The sequence below is a fragment of the Acipenser ruthenus genome, chromosome 21 (genome assembly GCF_902713425.1).
Source record: "Acipenser ruthenus chromosome 21, fAciRut3.2 maternal haplotype, whole genome shotgun sequence".
NCBI lineage: Eukaryota > Metazoa > Chordata > Actinopteri > Acipenseriformes > Acipenseridae > Acipenser > Acipenser ruthenus.
In genome coordinates, this window is record NC_081209.1 from 28,579,687 (window position 1) to 28,604,011 (window position 24,325).

Genomic DNA, 24,325 nt, shown 5'->3' on the forward strand with positions numbered 1-24,325 from the left:
ACCCTTTGCTATGTTTTTACTATGGTACACCTTTATGAGGGTATGAAGGAGGGCATCCTCTATGATCACTCACCACTGGAGCAGTCAGTGCCCCCCCAGCCTGGCTCACACAGACACGTATCAGGAGACACACATCTTCCGTGGACACACTCCTCCAGGCACAGGGCTGCAGGCAGGGAAGAAAAGAGCTTGTTAGTGCCTTACCCCCACCATGCACCGCATACAACATGAGATACAGAATGTGCTAACCAAAGTTTCAACCCAATCAGAGATTTCTAAAATTATACAACAAGGCAGAGTCTCCGGGACTAACCATATAACTGCAGCACAACGGCTATAAATGATTTCCATGTGCTTGTTGTAGAACAGAATCGCACCATGCAATACTTGTTGATCTGTGGAACTCGTTTTTACTTACACAGAAGAGATATTTTACACCTTTCGTGTTCTGTTTGCAGCTAGAGAAAGTGGCTTGTAATCTTGTAACAGCTAGAAAGTGTATACGGTAGGATTTGCATATTAAATGTGTGAAACAAACTATTCACACTCACTGCACATGAAATACCAGGGCATCCACTGCTGTAAATATTTCATTATTAGTTCATTGTCACATATCAGTTTATTACATTGACCTGTTTAGCCACTTGCTTATGCAGCCTTTAAGTACAGAAAACTGTTGTAAACCCTTCTTAATTTGATCTGCTGTCGCTTTGTCATGATGATACCTTAATGAAACAGCCAGAGGTACCCAAGTATTTACTAAGTGTGCAGTTTTCTTGATCATTCCTATTGACCATTATGGTGGCCTATTGATTTCTGCAACATTAGCATTCCCGGCAGATCTCTGCTAGCAGTTCCTAGTTTCATTCAAGCTGGTAATAAAGTGACCTACATGGAGTTCTGCCTCTGTGCCAGCTTTGGGAGAAAATGCATTTAGCATGAATTATATCTCCGTAGCCAAGGTCATGCAGCAGGGTTAACACAGGCTGCTCTTGTCATGTGGTGCGGATTGAAACAGTTCACTGTGATTCTTATCACCGCTTTGCTTTATTATAATGCGGCGAGCGAGAGGAAACAGGCTGGGAGGTAGAGCACAAGCTCTTTCTAAAGCAAGGCCAGCTGAGGTCAACACCCTTCCTGTCACCACAAGACCACTTTCAAACTAAACTAATACTGGACAGCAGATTATTGTGCAAGAAACCAAAGCCTGTGGGTTTTAGTGTAATTAGAATGTTGTGCATCTAACATTTACATTTAAGGATAGATAGTATTACAGCGATATTCTTGAGTGCACATGAATAACTGTGATAAATACAAATAATTCCTAATGCCCATATTCATAAACCGTGCTTACTTAAGTGTGCCAAGTTAACTGTTTCATATTGAGAAAGCACACTTACTGTAAGAACGCATTAACACTCAAGGGTTTTATCTGAATATATGTCTTAAGGCCTCTACACACCGACCGGACGCGATGCAACAAGCGAAACTGTGCAGCGATGTTTTTCTCCTGAGCCATCCTGCACCCTGCTAGACTGCACTAATCCCATAAATGCACTGGTGGCAATAATGTTAAGCTAGGACGCTAGGCAAATAATATCAAAGGATTTTACAGCATTAACACCTCACAGGCAAATTACTGATTCTTACTGCTATTTTTTTCTTTTTTTTAGCTGACTTAAAACAACAAATATTTCACGGACTGTTCTAAATCAATAAGGCTACCCAGAACATTCAAAGCATTTAAAGCATAAAACATTTCAATTTTGATAGTGGAAAAATTTGACATTTACTCTTTTTTTTTTTTTAGCTTAAATCAGTTATATACTGTATGATGAAAATTTATTCCATTTTACATTCCATTTTCTGGCTTAATATTTTTTTTGTCTAACATACAAAAAGAAAAACACCGACTACAATTACTGGAAGCCAAAGGCCTCACTGAGGCAGATAAAACAGAATGCTGAATAAGGATGGGACATTAAAAGGCTAGTTTGAATGAAAAACTCAAATCTGCCCACTATAGTTAATTCTCATGAATTAATTGCTTATCTTAAAATGAACTTAGCTCCATTGGAATCTAGATAAAAAGCTACATTTTAATCATTGTGCAAAAGAAGCTACAAGTAAAAGCAATTTGTGATTGCTGTTCAGTTTTTAATATATGGATTTTACCTAGTTCTACCGGGCTATGAAAGAATGCTAAAGAACATGCAAGCATTGTATAGCACGTCAATGTATGGGAAGACTGGTAAATGCATGGTATAAGCCTGGTAAAAGCACTGTAATATCTACTGTGCAAATGCACTGTGGTAAAATTGTATAGGCTTTTGTGCCTTTAATCAGAATTCCTTTCATCTTTCTGTAATTGCAGCTTGTCTTTCTTTTGTTCTATTTTAAGAGTTTCCATTGCAACCTTGGGATTCCAAAATAGAATGTAATGAGTGAATATATTGGAGCGTATAGAGTTAAACAGTGAGTGAAGGCACTGTGAACATGCTTTTATTTCATCAGTGTTTTGGTTTTGCAACTCAAGTACAGAGTTTGAAACACTCAAACAATAACCAGATGACACGAGTCTCTTAAATGGAAGGAACAAGACAGATTGTGATTGAGAAAAGGAGTGCTTTCAAAACCGTCTCTATGCAAAACAGTCCTTGCTTGACAAATCATTTAATTCCCCATCAGAAACTGCTGGGATCAGTGAATAAAATAACACAGCGCGGGGGACAACACAGACAGCAGAATGGGCTCCTTGTAACACATTCATTTAGGATCATTTTAATCTGCTGTATACTGTGCAGAATGCATACACAGGGAGCGTGCTACATTACTGCTTACTACAACCATGCTGTACAGGTGAACTACAAACCAGGAGACGAAATGACAAACTGAGCAGTAAAACAAAACCGTGACACACTCAAAGACTAGTGATAATAAATACAAAGACAAATACAAACTAACAAAATACCTTCTGGTTCAGTTCAGACATCCCACTCAAATCAATGCTCCATGAATACATTATTGATCAGCCTGCCCTACACCCCTCCACCCTAACCCTCCCTCGCAGGACCCCTGGTGGGGCACATCTGTTCCTCAATAATAATATCTGCACTTCACCAACTGCAATGCACACTAACAAGCCATCAGCCAATTCTGTTTAGGCTCATGCTCCACCACCCCATCAAAATACCTACTGTCCCAGCCAATATCTAACCAGCATAGGATTTTAAAGCTCAGGTCACCTAAAGCTCAGGTAGTTACACTGAGAATGCTGGAATACTCTGTTGCTAAGTTGTTGTAAAACAATTTTGGAATCAAACTCGGAAAAAGGAAACAAAAATATTTGTCTTCCTAAGCAAAAGCTTATCGGCCTCTTTCAGAAGCCACAGTCACTTGTTTTTAAGACCATTGGTGTTACTGAGAGAAGTACGCTTATATTAACACTAACTAACACTTGCTGTTTCTGAAAACCATGCATTTCAGTGTATCACAAGTTTTAATCTCCTCCAATGAAAAGTACATTTAAAGGAGATGGGGTTTTGAACCTTTGAACTAAAATAAATGGACCGAAAACAAAAATGCATTGAACTATCCTTATAAACATTTTCCACAGCAACGTGTAATAAAGCATAGTGAAAGCATGGTAAAGCTTTGCAAACAAAATAAAGCATATTAATAAGCATGGCGAACCAGGGTAAGCAACAGTAAATGCAGAGTACAACCATGAGGAAAGCATGGTAAAACAGCAGCAAAGAAAATACTGTGGAAGACTTTATAAGAGAAGCTCCCTACAAACTAATACAGCACTGAAGCCCTGTCCAGCTTGTCTGTAAATTTACTGTATTCCTCACATAGAGTTTCTCTTTCCACTAAGCTGCACCGTGCACTGTGATCTGAAGCAGACATTTACCACACCAGCTGACCTGCAGCGGAGGATTAAAAGGGTCCCCCATGAATGATGTCTTTCTTCTGTCTGAGAAAAAGAAAAAATCCATTTGGTAAATGAAAAGCTATTTCCACCTGACTCCCATTTAAAGGGAACTCTTCAATTAGCATGTGCTTAGAGAATTGGACAACAAAAGACCTGTCGACACCACTTATCATTAAGAAAACGCATGAGGAACATTTGAGAATCACTGTGCTACACCGCGTCTGGTAACAAGTCTCCACAGTAAAGTATATGACTCTCTTTGTGTCTGAATAATCCTCCAGGGCGCATAGATCCAAGAGCCTTTATTAAAGCTTATTACAACCTAAAAAAGAAAAGAAAAGAAAAAAGAGAAAGGGTTTGTACTGCGTCTTCAGCTCAGGGCTATTTTTAAAGGAAAGGAAATGCATTTAGACTTTAGTATCTAGGGTATATCATTCATATTTGTCAACAAGAAGAAGCAGCAGCAAAGCCTGTTCTGTTGCAAATCATCTTGTTTGGAGTTCTGTGTTTTATTTAGGTTAGGTATTTTTATTTATTTTTTCTCACTGATCACTGATTCTGGGGTCTGGTGGAATAAATGAAGTTGTGCTGAACGAGTCATCTGCGATTGAAATAATAACCGCAACAGTAAAACCTGCGTCTAGCTGTGTATCACACAGGGAGCCCTATTCAACAGTGGCTCCTGCAGTATATCGCAAGAATTAACCATCGGTTATGCATATCTTAATGTGTTGAGAGTGCATATCTTCCATTGGTTAATGATTAAATGACCTTGCTGCTGATTGGACAGCTGGTTGGTATATAAAACAGTGAATCAAGGGCATAGCGGGGTTACTCAAATGTACAGAATCTGTGCCAAGTTGAACACCTGCTATTTCTTTCCTACAAAATGTTTTGTTATATCTTGGTGAGGTTTGTTAATTATTCCCGTGTTTTAAAACACTCTCTAATCTGAAGAGAAAATTCACAAACCCCCTCAAACAAAGGACAGCAATACCAAAGCTTCTTTTAAGGAACAGACAGATGCACTTTTAATTTGACTAGAACAGCAATGGTTGTCAGGTATTCATTTGTATGAGCGAGCATCATTATTTATGTACACATTAAGTGCATTGAGGGAAACACAGAAAGAGGTCATGCATGAGCACATTAAACATGTCACAATTAATAAATAGTTCATTATCTGTGACATCCAAGTTCTGTGCTTTATAAAGTCATGATATTCCACTCTTGCATCAGAAAAGGATTGCACTGAGATGTTTGCTTTGAAAATTGACGTGTGCAGAATATTAATCACTGCTGTAGTTGTTAATATGGAGCAGTGTCTAAAGCCCTGTTTATTTTCTCTCTCTCCCTCTAACTAGACATTATGAAAAGGACCCAGCTGCAGGAGACATCACCGGAACAGTAACGTCAGAGGTTTTGTCAAGTATTGAACTTTCTGATTACAATATCATGTAACTTTGAATGCAATTAAGAGAATGTCGTTTGATTTATTTGTGGTCATCTCAAGAAATTGCAGGATGTGTACTGCTGTGGCATTCCTGAGGACATCAATAATACAGATTTAGCTAAAAAAAAAAAAAAAAAAAAAACCCTTTAATCAATTGTAATTTAGAAAAATTCTTCTGGGCTGCAGCGTTCCCAAAGTGTATTTTAGAAGCTGCTGTATACTGTACATGAGTGCTCATGAAAGGCTGAAGGAATGAACCTTTCTGACTGTATTTCAGAGCTTTTTTAAATAACACTTGAACTGAAATCCTGCACCTAACACGCTTAAGAGGTTCCAAAGCCTAACTTCCCTAAAGGATTTCTTACAATTTCTACTTCATTAATGTGTAATCAAACATAAAATATGCAAAGACACTCGCACATATACTGGAACATACAGTCCCCTACACTGGGGATACATCTGTGCATCAGGGCCAGTTTTCTATAGGCGAGCAGCAGCTCAGAGAGGAAGCCTGAAAATCTTTACTTGAAGATGCACAGCCAGTCGAGAGGAAGGAACTGGAAAATCACTTACGGATGCAGAAGTCTCCGCTCTCAAAGTATCCCGGACAGCACTGGGATCTTCGGCGGTACATTGTCCTCAGTCCTCGACGATAAGCTGTTTTGTAGCTGATTCTAAAAAAAAAAAATTGTTTCAAGTCCCAGGATGATGTACTTTTATTTTTTATAACACCGAAACCTTGGGCTGACCTCAGATCTGCATTTGAAAACCCTTCTTATCTGCCCTTCCAGTTGCCTGCATTTACATTTTGATGCACTATACACTAAAAAAAACAGTTTGTCCACTAACAAATAAAAAGGAAAGGTCTGTGGCTTGCCCTTGATTGCCAGCCTCCAATGGGATTCCTGTCACCTTTACAGAAACACAGCAATCCAATCCCGAAGGCTCCCTGACATCCCCATTCCTCCTGAGCTAAAGTTGCATGCACTCTGAAACAGTGAGGGGAATCAGGCTTCAAGGAGAAACTACAGTAAGGATGAAGAAAAACTAACTTCACTGTGCAGAAAACTTTTCCAATGTCATACTGTACGGGGGGCAACAGATTTTTCAAAAACTGCTGCTTCCTGATGTTTATATACTTCCTGCTCTGTAGGTGTAATTGCAGGTATGCCACAGGAAAGAAATTGACAGACACTACTGGAAGGGATCAGGTATGTCCAGCAATAATCAAAAATAAAATGTAAAAGCAAACAGTCATAATGCCGCTAGCTCCAATAAAGGTGAATTTGTAGATTTAAATGTTGTTCATTACCACTTTATTTTTTTCCCCAATTATTCATTATTGTTTTGTAGTCTCTTACTACTAGTCATTTTGACTACATACAAAAATCATGCAAAATGCAGTATCAGCTTACTGACAAACAGCATTACCCAGAGTAATGACCCAATACTATCTGAAAGCTATCAGGGGATGATGGTCTCCAGGGATAGCACTGTATATTGCAAACATGTCCAGAAGGCAGCAATCATTTGTCATCGTCTGCTATCCATACAGTGTACAAGTGTGTCTGAATTGTGAAGATTCAAGGAAACGCTGGTTCATACCTCTACCGATCACCAAATCAGCTAAGAAACTGGTGGGGGGGGGGGAGGGCTCTTGGGGGATGTGAGAGATATTCAAAGTTTTGTGCAAAGATAAGGAACTAAACAGTGATTATGAGTTTAATATAAAAATAAAAAACAGCTTCTACTTATAGCTCTACATACAGCACAGCCAGAACTCACCGGTGTCTGGTACATTTAAACCAGGTCAGAATGTCCGTACATCTGGTGTAGTAAACCTGATCAAAGGGGTGAGCGTAGGACTCCTGGACAGTCACTGCATAGCTGCACTCAAAACAGAGAGGCAGAAGCACAGTCAGTGCTAATAACGACATGAGCGATTACATGTGTGTAGAATAAAGGTGCTGCTTTTACAGGGAGGTTTGTGGCATGGCGCAAACTGCAACAACTTTCATTCAAATGTAGTTTTGATCATAAAATGCAGTAAACCATTGTCCTGTGTCTTAGACTATATATATATATATATATATATATATATATATATATATATATATAGAGAGAGAGAGAGAGAGAGAGAGAGAGAGAGAGTGAAGGACTTTAATGCAGTTTGCATGCTACTGTAAGCTCCACATTTATGCAGCAATAAAAGAATACAATGATATTCTCGAAGCAAAACTTTTTTCACTTGTTATACAGCCAGTCAGTCTTTAGAGGCTTCCTCCTACTCCCTTTTAAATATTTCATTATTCAGACCACAAGAGGAGAATATTGCATGCCATATATCTCAGGTTATCTTTTTTGCATAAGGAGCCAGCAATTATCTCTCCATATTTTTCATAACTGACATGTCCAAACACAACATAATTATTACAATGATACGCATTCCTGAGATTTATTCTCATCTGAGCTCTGTGATCAATCAATCGGAGTGTTTAATTTGTATCTCTGCTTGCTGGGGACTTCTCCTTGGAAAAGTCAATACCCTCTGCATGTGATGGGCATAGTTTCCACCCTTCTGCTTGGTCCAAGAAAAGTTACTGCTGGAGCTACAACAGCTCCCTTTGCTTCTCAAGCAGAATGAAGCATATTGTGTGCTGGTTTAAAACAGACATCTGCCAATGCATCTTCCAAAGGTTGCTTGCCTTGGTCATTTCACTCCTGCAGTGTCTTCTGGGGCAAAGCATGTCATTCAATAGAGGAAGCAGCTGGCTGGTTATTGACAGAAAAGAAGCCAGTAAAGGGGTGGGGACAATACCCCTCTCCAGGTGAAATGACCCAGGAAGTACAAGACGGTCTAAAAGCATGGCTTGCAAACAGAGATGTGTTTAACCTAGTGTAGTACCAGATATCCTGTTTTAGAATGAAAATACATGCTTACTAAAAAATGTACATTTCAGACTGGATGTGCATGGTGGAGAAAATGTATGGCACTATTTTGATGACTACGATTACTTTAAAAAATGTTAAACTTTAAATTACAGATTTATTGAAAGGCCTGATTCTGTAACTCCTGTTTATTATGAGGTCCACTCATTCCATTCTATGAAGCTGGACTCTCTTACACAGTATTAAAGGGTTACCTTTCCCAGTGGCTGCACACGTTGGGGTCGTCTGGATTAAGAGAGCTAGCCGTGCGTAACATCCAGATGAGCGCCACCAGCTCTGGGATCCAGGGAAACCCTCCACACACCTTCATTGTAACACCTGGGTTAAGAAAAACATCATTCAAACGAATGTAAGACACAACTCGCTGTATCTGCTCAAACCAAAGGTGGGTATATAAAAGGTAGATTCATCTTTGGTTACTCCAGTCACATGGAGTGCATCTGAGTGCTCAAATTCATGTTCTTGTTCCTGGGAAAGTCATCATTAACATATAATACAAAGGCATGATCAACCAAAGGGTCAGTGCAGTGGTAAGAGCCAGCACCAGCGCACGCCTGCCAATTCATCTTCATTCACTTCTGCCACAGAGCAGAAGAATAACCTGAGCTCTGTTTTTCTTAATTGAAATAGCTGGGAACGTTCCTGTTAAGCAAGTGAAACCAGCCAGTGAAACCAGCCAAGATGATCAAGCTGATCCAGGCTGAGAAGAACGTGTGAGTGCTTTTACGCTTTCAGTTACCCAGAAAGGGTTAACAGGAAAGCTGCTGACAACTCATTTGTCCTTTGCATAAACAGCAGAAACCCGCAGTGAAGTCAACGTCATACCTCAGCTGCGATTCCCACACCTGATACCACAGCACTAAGGGATATATGTACTGCAGTTACTGCCGGAATGAAAGAAAATCAATGTGGCTTTCATTTCACCTCAGCGAGAGTTCATCTCCGGAGTCAGAGGTTAACTTCGTGTTCATTCTCGTTACAGGATGATTTAATACAAACCAACACAACACTGTGCCGCCTGTAATCAAACATGACCTATCGGGGTCTATTTTAATGATCTAAACCGTGGTAGATCTTAATACCGTCGCTATTCAACTCTCCATGAATCTTTCAGGAGTGATTTAGATTGTATTGACGTATTGCGTATTAACAATACTACATGTAACAACATAAAAAAATAGGCCCACCTAAAAACAGTGTCTTAAATGTTAGGGCTATTAAGATGCACAGCTGTTTAGATCAGTAAAATATAACCCATGCTGTTTGCTAATGCAGGATGCTTTTCAATAAAATGATCATGGCTAAATTAAAATAAATATATACTGTATATAAAAGGACAGTTCCCATAAAACATCTTATTCAGCATAATAGAAAGCAGCCTTCTCAAACTGTTTACATTATAAACCCAAAGGCTGTTGAATAACCTGATATGAGCTTTTCCAATAGAGGCAATGTCTCGATAAAGGGTTAATGTATGGAGTAAAAGTAGCAGTTTTAGTTGCTTCTTACTAGGTTTGTGACATTGTGCAAAGACAATTGCAACTTGGATTATAAATAAATATATTATTCTGTAATTCAAACATGGACATTTCCACCTGATCTCCTTCAAACAGGTGGCTGTGGAAATCGTTCAATATAAAGTATAAAAGACATATTAAAAACATGGCAAAGCATGGTAAACTATAGTGATGAATTGTATATCCTTTGGAGAAGCATATGGGTTAAAGCAGTGCAAACATAACTGTGCTTATTTACAGCAGGAAACTTGAATAAGAAAACAAACACATGAAAGCAGAACGTCACAAATCCTGAGGCTACTGAAGACCATAAAATGTTATTACAGAACATTTGGATAAAAAAAAAAGCTTCAATTGTACTCTTCAATAAACCCAAAGTGGATGAATCTGACTGAGTGTATTCTTAGTACAGGACTGTACATATTTTAAACAAACAAATACAATAAAAAATTGAATTTTATTTTCATAATAATAGCTTATAGAAACAGGTAAAACCTCAGTAAATCAAATGCTGTTCTATATGAAGCAACACATGATTTTCGATTCAATAATAATAATAATAATAATAATAATAATAATAATAATAATATCCACACAACCCTGTGCATATTAAACCCTTAATCAACAGCATTCATTCCTTGTGAATGGGCACTTCTTTCGAAGGGACTAGTGAATATCTTTGTTCTAAGTAGCAATCCCAGAACAGCGCACACACAAGCCAGGCTGGGCGGCTGCCTTGCTGCTCGATGCTCACCTCAAACACTGCTGATCTCCCCTGTGCTGCTGCTGCTCCAGCGGGCACTCCTGAGCAAGGACCTGAACACTGTGTGAGAGGCAGAGACACACAGGGAGGCAGGCAGGGAAGCAGGCAGGTCCCTTCAAAAGCTCCCAGACTCTGTGTGAGAGCAGCAGGGGTCAATAAAGAGAGAGAAAAAGAATCACAAAGACTGAAGACAAGAGGAGGTCTCCTGAATATATATATATACATCACAAAGATAATCTATAGGAGAAGCAGGTGCACTGTTTACATCTAACAACTGGAAATAAAAAGCTTGAAAAACCGTGCAGAAAAAAGAAAAAAGGTTTTAATAATACTGTATATATATATATATATATATATATATATATATATATATATATAGGTTTGAAGGTATAACTGCAGAAGGGCTTTTGTCCAAAACATCCTGAAATAAAACCTTTAAACCTCTTGTGTATATCCCCAAAAAAATGGTTTCATATATATATATATATATATATATATATATATATATATATATATATATATATATATGAAATTTAAAACAGTCACATTAAAAAAAAAATGTGTCTCTGTGATTAACATTTTTCATATGGAATGCAATTTGGTTTGTTTCTATTATAACTTTAATATTGATGTAAGTAAGAAAACAAAAAACAATAGTCCCATGCTTTAATCCTGGCTTATTGTACTTTTCATAGTTCCATTATAAGAGATTCCTTTTCTTTACACTGGCCTGTAAGCTCAAGTTATTGTATTACCCAGGGGGGTAGTATTTTACAGTTTGATTAATATCACAGCATACTAAATACCAATAATCCTTGCATAATAGTCCTCTTTTCCTTAACACAGATTCATGATGCATATCTGTTATACCTGTTGCTTCAGAAAAGGCACATGACCTGTAATCATCATTTGACTGATCTACATCAGGGTGAAATATTTGACATGTGCTGGCGGCTTGGCTATCAATCTTTTTTATAAACTTGTCGTCATTGCTGATTCTAAAAGCGATCCCACGGCCTTATGCATGCAGATTGACTTCAAGAACCTGAATGAAGTGTCATTTCATGAAGCGATCGAGGTTTTTCAAATGGGAGCCCCATTCTGGGTGTCGTAGCATCAGCAGAATACAAATGTGTCTGAACAGAGACAAGATCCACATGTGCGCAGTTCTAGTAATAATGATGACATATTGAAGTCAAGCCTTTTACATGTTGACAGCCTAGTTGGAGGCAAGCTGAATTATTCAATCAGGAGACCACCGGCTCTCTCCACAGCACACTGTCTGCACCCTGTGTTGTTGCTAATTAAGATGTAAAAAATGCAACAAAAGACTGCTGCATTTTAAAACTCATAAATAATTCATTGCTTCCCCCTTAGGATACAACCTGTCCTGACACTTTCACCATGCCAGTGTCAGCACATGGAACCCTCTTTATTGAAGCAAATGGCAATTTCATTGGTCTGCTAAAAGCAAGCCTGGCTAGACAACATCTTACCCCCAGTAGGCTGAATATTTCACACGTCTTTCAGGTCTTTTTTTTACTGCTTAACAAGATCATTTAAAGTTGCACTTTTTTTTTTTTTGCTGTAGTTTAGTGTGCAGTGTTATTACAGATCAGCCTGGCAGGCTGAATAGAGAGAAATCTTGGCCTGGAGTCTAAATCCAAACATTTTGAAAGGTACTCATAAAGAGGTACTGAGCATGATTTATCAAGGGAGATTTGCACCACTGTGAGAAAAGGAAAACAATCAGTAAATCTGTCAAAACTAATAGCAAGCAAAGAGTCTCATACTGATGACTCAAGAGCACATGGTAACATTTTACATGAAGTCTCTCTAATTACTCAGTACATGTGTACTTACTTACACATAGTTACAATGTACTTAATGTGTTCTTCTTGCACGATCTAACCCAAACCCTAACCCCTTTCTGATGCAATCGTGTACTTACATATATCATGCAAAAAATGATTGCGTGCTTAATGTTTAAATTAACATTCCAATCATGTGTAAGGACACATGCATTTACTGAGTAGCCACTAGGTACATGCACAGTGATTAGAGACACTTCATGGAAAGTGACACCAATATTCTATCTAAATGCATATAACATACTCTCAAAATTAAATTCTCAAATCTGATCAATTGATCTGTAGCGGAAACCCGTGAAACGACATTATAATTATCATTGACAGGCGAGGTGAGGGGTTACGCTCTAATTACTGACTGTAGTCAATCACAGGTCAGGGCACCACAATGACGTCAGTATTTACAACAATGCCCCCTTCCACCTTCCACGTTTCCTGCAATGGGCATGTTTGCATGGCATTTGCAGTTCTTCAGTGTGATGCTATCAATTCATGATGACTTTGCTGTGCACCCAGTGAATGCTAGAAGAGAACTGCAGTCAGCGAGTGTTCCCGTTGTTACTTTGGACAGGCTCTTGATGTTAATGTTCACTCCAGATGGAAACCCAGCAATACAGCCAGACAGCACTGGGCTTAACAGCTTGGCAGTGCAACGACCCCAAACAACAGACCACAGTGTTCATTTTGCAGAAACAATCTCTGTGTTGCTCTATGTTAAGAACAATGTATTGCATGTCAAAGTGGATCACCCACAATAAGACATGCCATGTTAGAACTTAAAACTAGGGCTGAGCGAAAGGGGCTGCTTTTTCACTTTCGCACCGACTGGGATCTTTATTTAAAAAGTAAAGGAAGAGTTTAATTGCAGAAGGGGATTAGGTATCTCCACTGCATAATGTGTGATTTCTGATATGAGTAGATTGATCAGAAGGAGTAGAATTGCCTTGTGCAATTAACATGCTTCTTTGCACTTTAATGAATACAATGAACTGTTGGCTCAAGAAAAGCACCTTAAAGGAGAGCCCATTCCTTCTTAAGATTCACAATTGCCGTTTACAGACTGTACCACAAGAAAACGATGAAGAGTTAAAACAGATACAGTGTTTAGTTTCAGTTTGGAACAGACAGCTGAACTGTTCAGGGTAATGGAATTGAGAACGGCTTCAACATTTCAGAGCTGCTTGTGACTGAGAACATCTCGTCCTTTAGGAGCGATTCCAATTTTGTCAGCCCTGTAGGGTGTTCTACTGAAGTCAGTGAAGAGGAAATGATCTAACCTGGGGATAGTTCAAACTGTGCTCACTAATACAAGACAGAGGACACCTGTGTCAACAGAATGAATAACAGATTAACGTTACTAACCATATAGCACAAACTTTTATCCTCATATCATTAATCCAAAACTTAAAGAGTCCCTTACGGTACCCCTTGAAAATTGGGGTCGGAGTCGAGGTCGGGGTCGGAGTCGGGAATTGGGGTTGGGGTTGGGTTTGGGGTTGGGTTTGGGTTTGGGTTTGGGTTTGGGTTTGGGTTTGGATTTGGGTTTGAGTTTGGGGTTGGGGTTGGGGTTGGGTTTGGGTTTGGGTTTGGGTTTGGATTTGGGTTTGGATTTGGGTTTGGGTTTGAGTTTGGGGTTGGGGTTGGGGTTGGGGTTGGGTTTGGGTTTGGGTTTGGGTTTGGATTTGAGTTTGGGGTTGGGTTTGGGTTTGGGGTTGGGTCTGGGTTTGGGTTTGGATTTGGGTTTGGGGTTGGGGTTGGGTTTGGGTTTGGGTTTGGGTTTGGGTTTGGGTTTGGGGTTGGGGTTGGGGTTGGGGTTGGGTTTGGATTTGGATTTGGGTTTGGATTTGGGTTTGAGTTTGGGGTTGGGTTTGGGTTTGGATTTGGATTTGGGTTTGGATTTGGGTTTGAGTTTGGGGTTGGGTTTGGGTTTGGATTTGGATTTGGGTTTGGATTTGGGTTTGAGTTTGGGTTTGGGGTTGGGGTTGGGGTTGGGTTTGGGTTTGAGTTTGGGGTTGGGGTTGGGGTTGGGGTTAGCGTAGGGTTAAGTTTAGGGTTGGAGTTGGCGTTTCCATTAGAGTTAAGGTTAGTATTCTCCAAGGTTGTGGGTGAAGACGGGAGCATTTTACACCTTCCTTGGGATCAGGGCTGTTTTGATTATAGATTTATTTTCAATTAATTTAATTTCAAGCAACCCATTGATTTTTGTCTCTGAATTATTAACTAAAGATCAGTTATTATTGGCATTGAATATACATGTTAAACACATACATTATATAGTATTTACACCACAGTTTTCAACACAAATATGTTGAAACACAGAGCACAGCTATTTTCCAGAGGAAGAGAACAGGGTTGACCAGACACACTCCGGCTCTCTTTGACCATCTGCTTCGTCTGACCTTATAGGGTTTGTAAAGCCTAAATTGTACATAACAATAGATGGATCCATTTTATAGATCACATCAATTTAAATCAGACCTTATACGTTTTTATGGTCTAACTAGTTCAAACGAATGAAAGGCATTTTTCCACAGTTTTTTGTAGTTTTCCCATGATTTTACCATGGTTATACTATGCATTTACAGTATGCTTTACTATACCTCACTATTCTTTACAATGCTTATATATGCATACACACACACACACACACACACACACACACACACACACACACACACACACACACACACACACAATAAATAAGATGAATGCTGCTGAACAGAACCTGCTTCTGCTCTCTCTTAGAAAGGATGTTTTGACCTCAGTGCCATTAATCTGTGCTCTGGCTTGTTTTCTAATATCCCTGTTGAGCCATTTCTCCAAATACAAATGCAGTACAACAGCTACCTCGCTTCTTAATACACCACCTGAGGAGCATTTTTACTGAGATCAAATAGATTCGACCAGCATTATGTGTAACTGATACCTAATGCCCGAGGAAGTAAATCTTCATAACTTCATCTTAATACAATCATGATGAAGTCACAGTTACATCTGGAGTCCCTTGAAGAGGGTTTCGTTGTGACTCTAATTGTATTAGCAAAACCAGTTTTCATGACAGAGACTGTGTCGCATCAGCGGCTGAAGGCAACTCTCTGAGGCTAACAGCTTCCTGAGGCAGCTGATCTAAAGAGCTTTTAAAACTGAGTGCCACCAGAAAAAGGCTGCCTTATGTTTGCACATTTCAGAACTGCAAACACACTATCCAAGACCCATGTCAATTGAGCTGAAGCAATCTGTTGATACTATACAATGCCAGTATTTTAAAAGTGCACCTGTCTCACTGCTTCACATTATTCACATTGCTCAATTTCCCACTTTCCCTGCCTAAGCTCTCCGGGCTGCAGACGGGTCCGATCCATCAAGCCCAGCCCACTTTGCTCTGCACAGCTCAGATAGGTTAGGGTTAGGGTTAGGGTTAGGATTACAGGTAGGGTTAGGTTTAGGGTTAGGGTTAGGGTTAGGATTAGGGTTAGGGTTAGGGTTAGGGTTAGGGTTAGGGTTAAGATTAGGGTTAGGGTTAGGGTTAGGGTTAAGATTAGGATTAGGATTAGAGGTAGGGTTAGGGTTAGGGTTAGGGTTAGGGTTAAGATTAGGATTAGGATTAGGATTAGAGGTAGGGTTAGGGTTAGGGTTAATATTAGGATTAGGATTAGAGGTAGGGTTAGGGTTGGGTTTAAGGTTAGGTTTAGCCCCAGATTATCTATATGTGAAGGTTAAAAGTGATATTAGAGGGGGGACTTGGAATGAAATAATAATTTAAAATGTATTATTACTTCATTGTTTGTGATGTTTTTATGAAAAAGCTCTTCTGACTCTTAATTAATTCCATGTAGCAAATCGACACTGCACCACATTAATACTTCATTACAGTAATACAGTCATTCTAACCCCTCAAGAAAAGCTGCTCACACATTCATAAGAGGCCACACTAAAGCTTCCATTACAACCAAACTGCAGGACACCCAACTGGATTCATTTATTACCAGCGCACCCCCAGCAGGTTCAATTATACTCACAGCCGGCATAATTATTCAAGCCATGAATGTCAATATAATAAGAGGATAATATGCTGTTCATCACAATCCTCCTTCAAATGAACAGCTCCACATTAAACCCCTGATATAGCTGTGAGAGCTCAGTATTTACACATGCCTGTGTGCTCGATTGCAGGATTTGGACCCCTGATATAGCTGTGAGAGCTCAGTATTTACACATGCCTGTGTGCTCGATTGCAGGATTTGGACCCCTGATATAGCTGTGAGAGCTCAGTATTTACACATGCCTGTGTGCTCGATTGCAGGATTTGGACCCTTGATATAGCTGTGAGAGCTCAGTATTTACACATGCCTGTGTGCTCGATTGCAGCATTTGGACCCCTGGTATAGCTGTGAGAGCTCAGTATTTACACATGCCTGTGTGCTCGATTGCAGGATTTGGCTCAGCTAAAACAATTCAGCAAAGTTTAAAAAGTGCATTCGTAAACAAACACCAATATTAAAAAGTTAACAAAAGGTACAGTAAAAATATGAAAAAATAAGCAAAAATGGAGCAATACCTCTGCTTTACTTTGTGTTTTACTTCATAAAATTGAAACAGTACACATCTGCCCAATTTATTGCACGAACCAAAAAGTACACTTCTTTTTAAAAGAATGACTGAAATAGGTGCTTAAGAGAGGTTGTTCCAGATCGTAAAGAGCTAGTCCTTTTCTTTTTCATTAAATAACCATTTCAAAAGCGGTCTGAATTGCATGGGGGAGTGCAGCTCCTGAGGGCTCTCATTGTCATGCACTGTGAGGCATCTGCCCCGGCTCAGAATGCCAGCAATGGGAGGAGCACCTAGTATTAGGAGCCACCTGGTTCCTACTGCAGCTAGAATGCTGGTCATGAGCTAGAGAAGCCAGCTCTGCTGCCACTTGCGATTTACCAGCTAAATTGTGCAGTGTTGCTAGATTCCATGCCTGCAGCATGTTGTATACAGGGCTCTGACACCAGGCACTCCTCAAGTACCTACAGCAGAATTGTAAATGCATCATATCTGCAAGATTATAGGATACTTTTAAAATATTAGCAGTTTTTTTAATGTGACACTCCTAGTACTTTTCATTGAATCTGTTGTGTGTGACAAACATGTGTGCATGACCTTTAATTGAATCTTATGTTATTATTAACATTGAAAATAATAAGAATCTTTTACAGTTTAAGCATAAGCTGTCTGGAGCACTTAAATCAATGCACAGCCTGATTTACACAATGCAAAGTTATACTGCTGCTGAGTACAGTATATAAAAACCCATCTTTGATTACCACAACACAAAGTCTAACTTGCCCATTGGTGTGCTTTCTTACATGTTTATTTTATACTGTATTTTGTGGCTACACCGCAGTCAGCAGAAATGTGGAAGGTACACGCGAGAAGCAGACCAATCTATCACACAGGCTGCATGGAACAGTGTCTCAATTCATGTATTTTAAACAGATACTAGTGTAACACTGAGAGGAGGAAGCTAAAATAACAACACAGCTGTCAGGGTAATTTTCTGCACCAGCAGTTCTACACCGTTTCTTGTTACTCCTTTGAAGTTTTTTTTCTCCCCTATTTTGAATTGTTTTCGATCGGAATCATCAGTTCTGTACGCATGTGCCTAATGATTTGAAGTGCAGCAATCAGAAATTATAAAAATAATAGAGGTATATAAATAGACCTGTTTGAATACACTGCTGGGTCCCCCTGGGTATATAGGGTGCTGGTTCATCAAATTAATAAAAGCACTGGTCAAACGCTGCTTTACTGGGATTCAAAACCTCATTTTACTGGGATTCAAAACCTCATTTTACTGAGATTCAAAACCTCATTGTTTAAAGCTGTCCTGGAAGCCCCATGCAGTTGAGTTACACAACATATAACGCATATATTATTTCATTCTAATACAGTGACATATACCAGACTGTATGCAGTTACAGGGCAACTTGAATGAATGACAGGGAGTGGTCTTCGCCACCAATGCTTCCAAAACGCGGTTTTTGACAAATGTCATTTATAACAACTAAACTATTATCTAATGGCATTATTTATGATTAGGGCTTCTTAATGGCCATGAGACCCATTGCTGCTCATGCTCCTGTCAGGGATTAAAAAAAGCAGAGAGAGAGAGCGAGAGAGAAAGAGAGAGCGAGAGAGAGAGAGAGAGAGAGAGAGAGAGAGAGAGAGAGAGAGAGAGAGAGAGAGAGAGAGAGAGAGAGAGAAGCAAGGAGTTTATAGAGCCATCTCCAGCCAAACTGACAAACCATTGCTGCCAGCTTCAATGAAATCCCAGCTGAGTTTGTGAATAGAACGAGCGTGTGAGCCCAACCTTTCCTGTGTCTTTCTTAAAGGGAGGTTAAATTCTCTTGAAGGAGCTGTTGGGAAGTGAGGATGCTGCACAGCAGAACTCAACAGAGTAATTTGAATTGCACTGACACTCTAAATATGCATGGGCTTTTCTTTTCTGCAGTGTTTGCTGTAGTGCTCAGGTCACGTATACTGATGCTGCAGTTTCATACAGGCTGCTGCCACGGTATCCCTTCACTGCTTTTGTTAATAATAATCATGTACTAACTGTCCCATATGGGGGAGGCTGTTCTTTTCTTCCAATAGGATTTATGATCCCAGGTGATCCTCAGAGAATCAGGAGAATCTCTGATGAGGAGGGGGTGAGAGAATCAGGAGAATCTCTGATGAGGACAGGGTGCTAGAATCAGGAGAATCTCTGATGAGGAGGGGGTGAGAGAATCAGGAGAATCTCTGATGAGGAGGGGGTGAGAGAATCAGGAGAATCTCTTATGAGGACGGGGTGCTGGAGTGAGAGAATCAGGAGAATCTCTGATGAGGAGGGGGTGCTGGGGTGAGAGAATCAGGAGAATCTCTGATGAGGAGGGGGTGCTGGGGTGAGAGAATCAGGAGAATCTCTGATGAGGAGGGGGTGCTGGGGTGAGAGAATCAGGAGAATCTCTGATGAGGAGGGGGTGCTGGGGTGAGAGAATCAGGAGAATCTCTTATGAGGACGGGGTGCTGGGGTGAGAGAATCAGGAGAATCTCTGATGAGGAGGGGGTGCTGGGGTGAGAGAATCAGGAGAATCTCTGATGAGGAGGGGGTGAGAGAATCAGGAGAATCTCTGATGAGGAGGGGGTGCTGGGGTGAGAGAATCAGGAGAATCTCTGATGAGGAGGGGGTACTGGAGTGAGAGAATCAGGAGAATCTCTGATGAGGAGGGGGTGCTGGGGTGAGAGAATCAGGAGAATCTCTGATGAGAAGGGGGAGCTGGGGGTGAGGAGGGGAGCAACAACTTTTTACCTGAATCTCTAGCCACCACTCGTGACTGCTCCTTAGATTCAGGGGAGCCAAGTTAATTCTGGAGTTTCCAATGGCAACCTGAGCCACAGAACAACGGAACACAGCGATGAGCGAGATTCTTAAAGTACATAAATGAAGAAGGCTCTGCAGGTAGCTTAGACTGGTATCGACTGCGATTTCAAGTAAACCACCTTTCTCTGACTGTGAACATGCATCCCCTGCCACAGCCATAAATACAAAAAGGTAGAACATCATGTATGTGCATCAACTCCACTCTATCCCTGTCATTGGGGATATGCACAAAAGTCATACAGTAGTGACGTTATAAGACCATCACATACACACACACACACAAAAGCAAAAACAAGTGTGCATACTGAACTTCTCTATGGGGCTGTTAATACAATCTTACTAATATACATAGAAACTACACATAAAAAGCACATGCACTTCTATTAATTTTACACCAGGCAGTCTATCACCATTAACAGGGATTTTGACAGCAAATAAGACAGCGTATTCACAGTCACAGCATAGTGATTTAATTATATATGCGCAGGTGAATTGCATTCTGCTATTTCTAAAACACCCCCCTATTCCAAGGTGGTCTTCAGCCTCTTCTTTGCTAATTAACCTCTTGTGATCCCACATCACTGCCTGAATTGGAAAGGATTAGACATGGTCATTAACGGCTGAAATAAATGCTGGCAATCCCTGGCACTGCTGAGGGCCCCTCTGGGAGAGGTTTGAAGTGACATGTCCTTGGGGCCTGTATTTATACCTGTCTGAACACTAAGATTTCCTGCAGAGCCAGCGTGTCCTTGGAATGCCCTGTTGTGGGTCCTTGTGGACTCCGATGCAAACGGGACTCCAGGCTTACTTTAAAAAGGACTGTCAACTGCTCCAGCAAAACACACCCAGCACATCCTAGAGTTACATGATCAAAAAACTATGGTGCACAGATCCAATGGCATACATATATCACAAAATAGGAATTCGTCCTGAAATGCAAATTTCCCAACTGCTAAATTCAAAATAATGAGAAAATCACAAGAAATCCAACATAATTCATATGAATTTGAGTCCAGACCAGATACCACTTTCCCAGAATATGAACTAATCTTATCCCTCCGTCGCCATTAAGAAGTTCACATTAGAAACACAGATTGATTGCTGAAGAAGCGTTTGTTATTGCCCCTGCCCTGTAGATTAGATGCTAAATAAGTTGCTAATGTAAATATCATTAAAACTTGATAATAACATACAGAATAAATGCTTGGGTATTAAGAAAATGACAATACGTAACCCACAAATTAAAATTCTGTTTTTTATTTCCTGTGGATTTATATTTTTATTTTCAGCACTGCGAGAAAGATATGCATACACCTGGACACCAAAGAAAATCTGGGTGATTCTATTCGTTGCTACAAAAAAAAAAGTAACAATATGAAAAGTTTAGAAACTGTTGGAAAATGTGCTTCAGAGGTACTTAGAACCAGATTAATTAACGCTATACAGAATCTACATTAGAAAACTTAACATCATACTGCTACAGTCATCCATTATCAATACTTGGAAAAAAGATTCAAAGTTGTTGTATTATCACCCAATATCTTACCTTTCCAGCACTCAGGCAGACATTGAAGAGGTTTTCACTTTCCCTGATAAACGGAGGCACTTCCAACCATTTTGGACCTGTTATGGTGACAAATAAACTGTTAAAGACGGTCTTTTCAGTTAACTGCAAAGATCTAGTGTGTATCCATTGGTCACTGTCTTCTGTATAATTCATGAGGTGACACCTCTGAGTATTTAGTTATAAAGTGCTAGTCAAATGCTGTTTAATTTACAATCTTCACTCCGGTCCATTGATTATGGTTACAACGCTCTTGCTGAATAAGCTAACGTGCTAACAGAGTGACGCATGTGTAAGACCTTTCCAATAGCATGGAAATCCATCAGGGTGCAGAAGACCTCACAAGAGAATTTCATGTGAGCATTGTTGAGAAATGGGCATTTAACAGGTTAGACAGAAAAATCCTTAGAAAAACACATTCAGAATGTGTTGTAAAAAAATTCCGCCCACTACGGAAAGATGTGTCAGGTTTTGTCTAGAAGAGCCAAGTTTATATGTGCATGTACATTATTTAAGTTGTATTTTCATTTTTAAGAAATACTAAAAAAAAAAGTGGAACAAAAGCCTTTAAATGAAGTTGGTGATTAGCTTACCATGGCTGAAAGAGTCCTGATTAAGATTGGTTTGATCTCAAATCACTTCCAACTCGGTCTCAGTGGCAGGTGAAACCGTGGCATAAGAAGCAAAGTGATTAGCTCTTTGTCTAACTTGCTTAGATTCTTGTGGAATTTAGGAGCGCGTTCCAAACGAACGAAGCCTGGTTCTCTAACACTCATGTAAGCTATATAAACACACAGCATTTCCTGACAAAGCATAAAGAAAAGCAGCTGCTACAATACGCTTTACCTCTGGGCAAGAACACTTGATAATGCAGGTCCTAATTGGTTAGAAAAAGGAATGCTTCTGTTCTTCAGCGTTTTGAATTATTTAATTGATACTGGTGTTTTCACTAATACAAAGCAAAGCATCACCCATGGCACAGTGTAATGTGTAGCAAACAACACTGCCAGCATGAACAGAGACTTATTAACAGTGTTTCAACCTCAGCTACAAATTCACTGGAATGCCTAAATGTGGTTTGTGAGATCTGAGGTTTTGACTGCCCAGCAACCTTCTTAGAGGAAATGCAGATGCCATTTCAGTATTATATCTGTGTGCAAAAGGTCAAATGTGATGCATGACAGGGTTCCTGTGAAGTCGCAGAAAGTGAGTGTTTTTCATTCCTCGTCTCGCGTCTTCAAAGGGTGCACACCGACGCTGAAGACAGGCTGCTTTGTCCTCGGCTGGGACCCCTTTGAAGAAGGAGGCTAAAGCCACCAGATACCCTGCCACTAATAACACAGCGAGATATGGGCTACACTGCAGCAGAACTTAGAATACTAACATACATACAGAATACTAACATACTGCTCTCGTGCCACGGTCATTATGACTAAAGACTAGCTGACCCAGAAAAGCACACTGCAATGCAAATAGCCACGAGGTATATAAAATGCTACAGCCTAAAGCAGTGGTCCTCAGCTGTGGCTCTGTCAATCCATTCCAGTTGAAGCCTGGTCTTGAATTACTGGATTGAAATCCAGGTCCTGCACTGGAATGGATTGAGCGAGTGAGCACTGGTCTAGACCCTAGATCATGCGTTGCATTGATAGCATGCTGGCCAGTGTGTACAGGGAGATTTGGATTATGTTTCTAGATGTTCTACTTTTTCTAAATACTGAGCAATCTGTCAATTGATTTAAATTAACCCTGTACAGTGGCTGTGCAATCCAAGAATCTCTTGATGGTATTTTAGTCTATAAAAGTATGCAAACAGCAGCGAGGCTTCTATTGTGCTATATACAGCGCTTTGAGATGTTCTACATCTGATTGATTGATATTTTAACTATGGAAGTGCTGGTGGTGTTAGTATCTGACTCTATCTGAACAGACTCCCTCAGTGTATGTCTGTGTGTGGTTTTTTTTTTTTTTTCCAAAACAAGAACGAAAGACTGCAAAGTGAAATTCTAAATGCAGTAATGCATTGCAGCACATTGGGGAAAACTACAAGCAATTTCCATCCTATTGATCCTGTCCAGACATCAATGACACACTGAGTTATTTAGGAAATTTAATTCAAGTGCATGCTTTGCTGGAAACTCCAGGTTCGGTTAGCAAGCATGGCTTGACATTTTAACATTCAGATGTTAACAAAATGTGTCATTTGATTACAAATCAGTTTGAAAATACAACCATGAAATGTATGCAGGCGGTTTTAATGGCAGATTTGGCTTTGTCAACCTTAGCATCATTGCAAAAACATGTGGTTTTTCATGCAGACAAACTCCACTGCAAAATAATAACCTGTCATTTACAAAAGCACGGGCAGGTACAGCAGTAATTTCTATAAGGAGATTCAGAACTCTTGACTGGATTCAGTTATAAGCCATCTATAAAATTGTTGCCATATAATATATATATACACACAAACCAGTATTTGCCTTTTTGTCCCTTTTTATACTGAGTGAGTCAGTATAAAACAGCTACTTGAGGTCCTTTTATTTCTACTTGCTGGCAAAACGAATTCATCACATCAGCGACGGACGTGTCAATGAATAAGAATTGCTACTCATAAAACCACTTGTGATCAAAAAATCCAGAAGAATTCTGAAATGTTAAAAAAACGTTTCAAATCAGATTTCATAAGACAATGTCATATATCATTTACTGCCTACTTCCATCAACATCCGTTTCATTTTTTCCATTTTATCACAAACATTTATTAAAATCCATGACTCAAAAATACGTTCTTTGAGATCTTGAGACTTTTTTACGAACAACAGCAGAAACTTTTCCTGGAGACAGACCAGCTGCTTGACGACTGGGTTTA

General features: G+C 39.8%; 1 protein-coding gene across 6 annotated transcripts in view; it reads right to left on the reverse strand.

Moving 5' to 3' along the window:
- LOC117428143 (multiple epidermal growth factor-like domains protein 11) overlaps window positions 1-24,325 on the reverse strand; it is a 79,435-nt gene that overhangs the window by 45,625 nt on the left and 9,485 nt on the right. For 4 of the 6 annotated variants that reach the window (XM_058995446.1, XM_058995449.1, XM_058995444.1 and 1 more), the window contains exons 2-7: window positions 21,439-21,515; window positions 10,608-10,748; window positions 8,531-8,654; window positions 7,173-7,274; window positions 5,961-6,061; window positions 74-166 (exon numbers count right to left, since the gene is read on the reverse strand). In XM_058995446.1, the coding sequence (XP_058851429.1) occupies window positions 74-166; window positions 5,961-6,061; window positions 7,173-7,274; window positions 8,531-8,646 (412 nt within the window). In that variant the 5' untranslated portion in view covers window positions 8,647-8,654; window positions 10,608-10,748; window positions 21,439-21,515. The remainder of the gene's footprint in view (window positions 1-73; window positions 167-5,960; window positions 6,062-7,172; window positions 7,275-8,530; window positions 8,655-10,607; window positions 10,749-21,438; window positions 21,516-24,325) is intronic. The other 2 variants (XM_058995447.1, XM_058995445.1) reach the window with 1 other exon arrangement.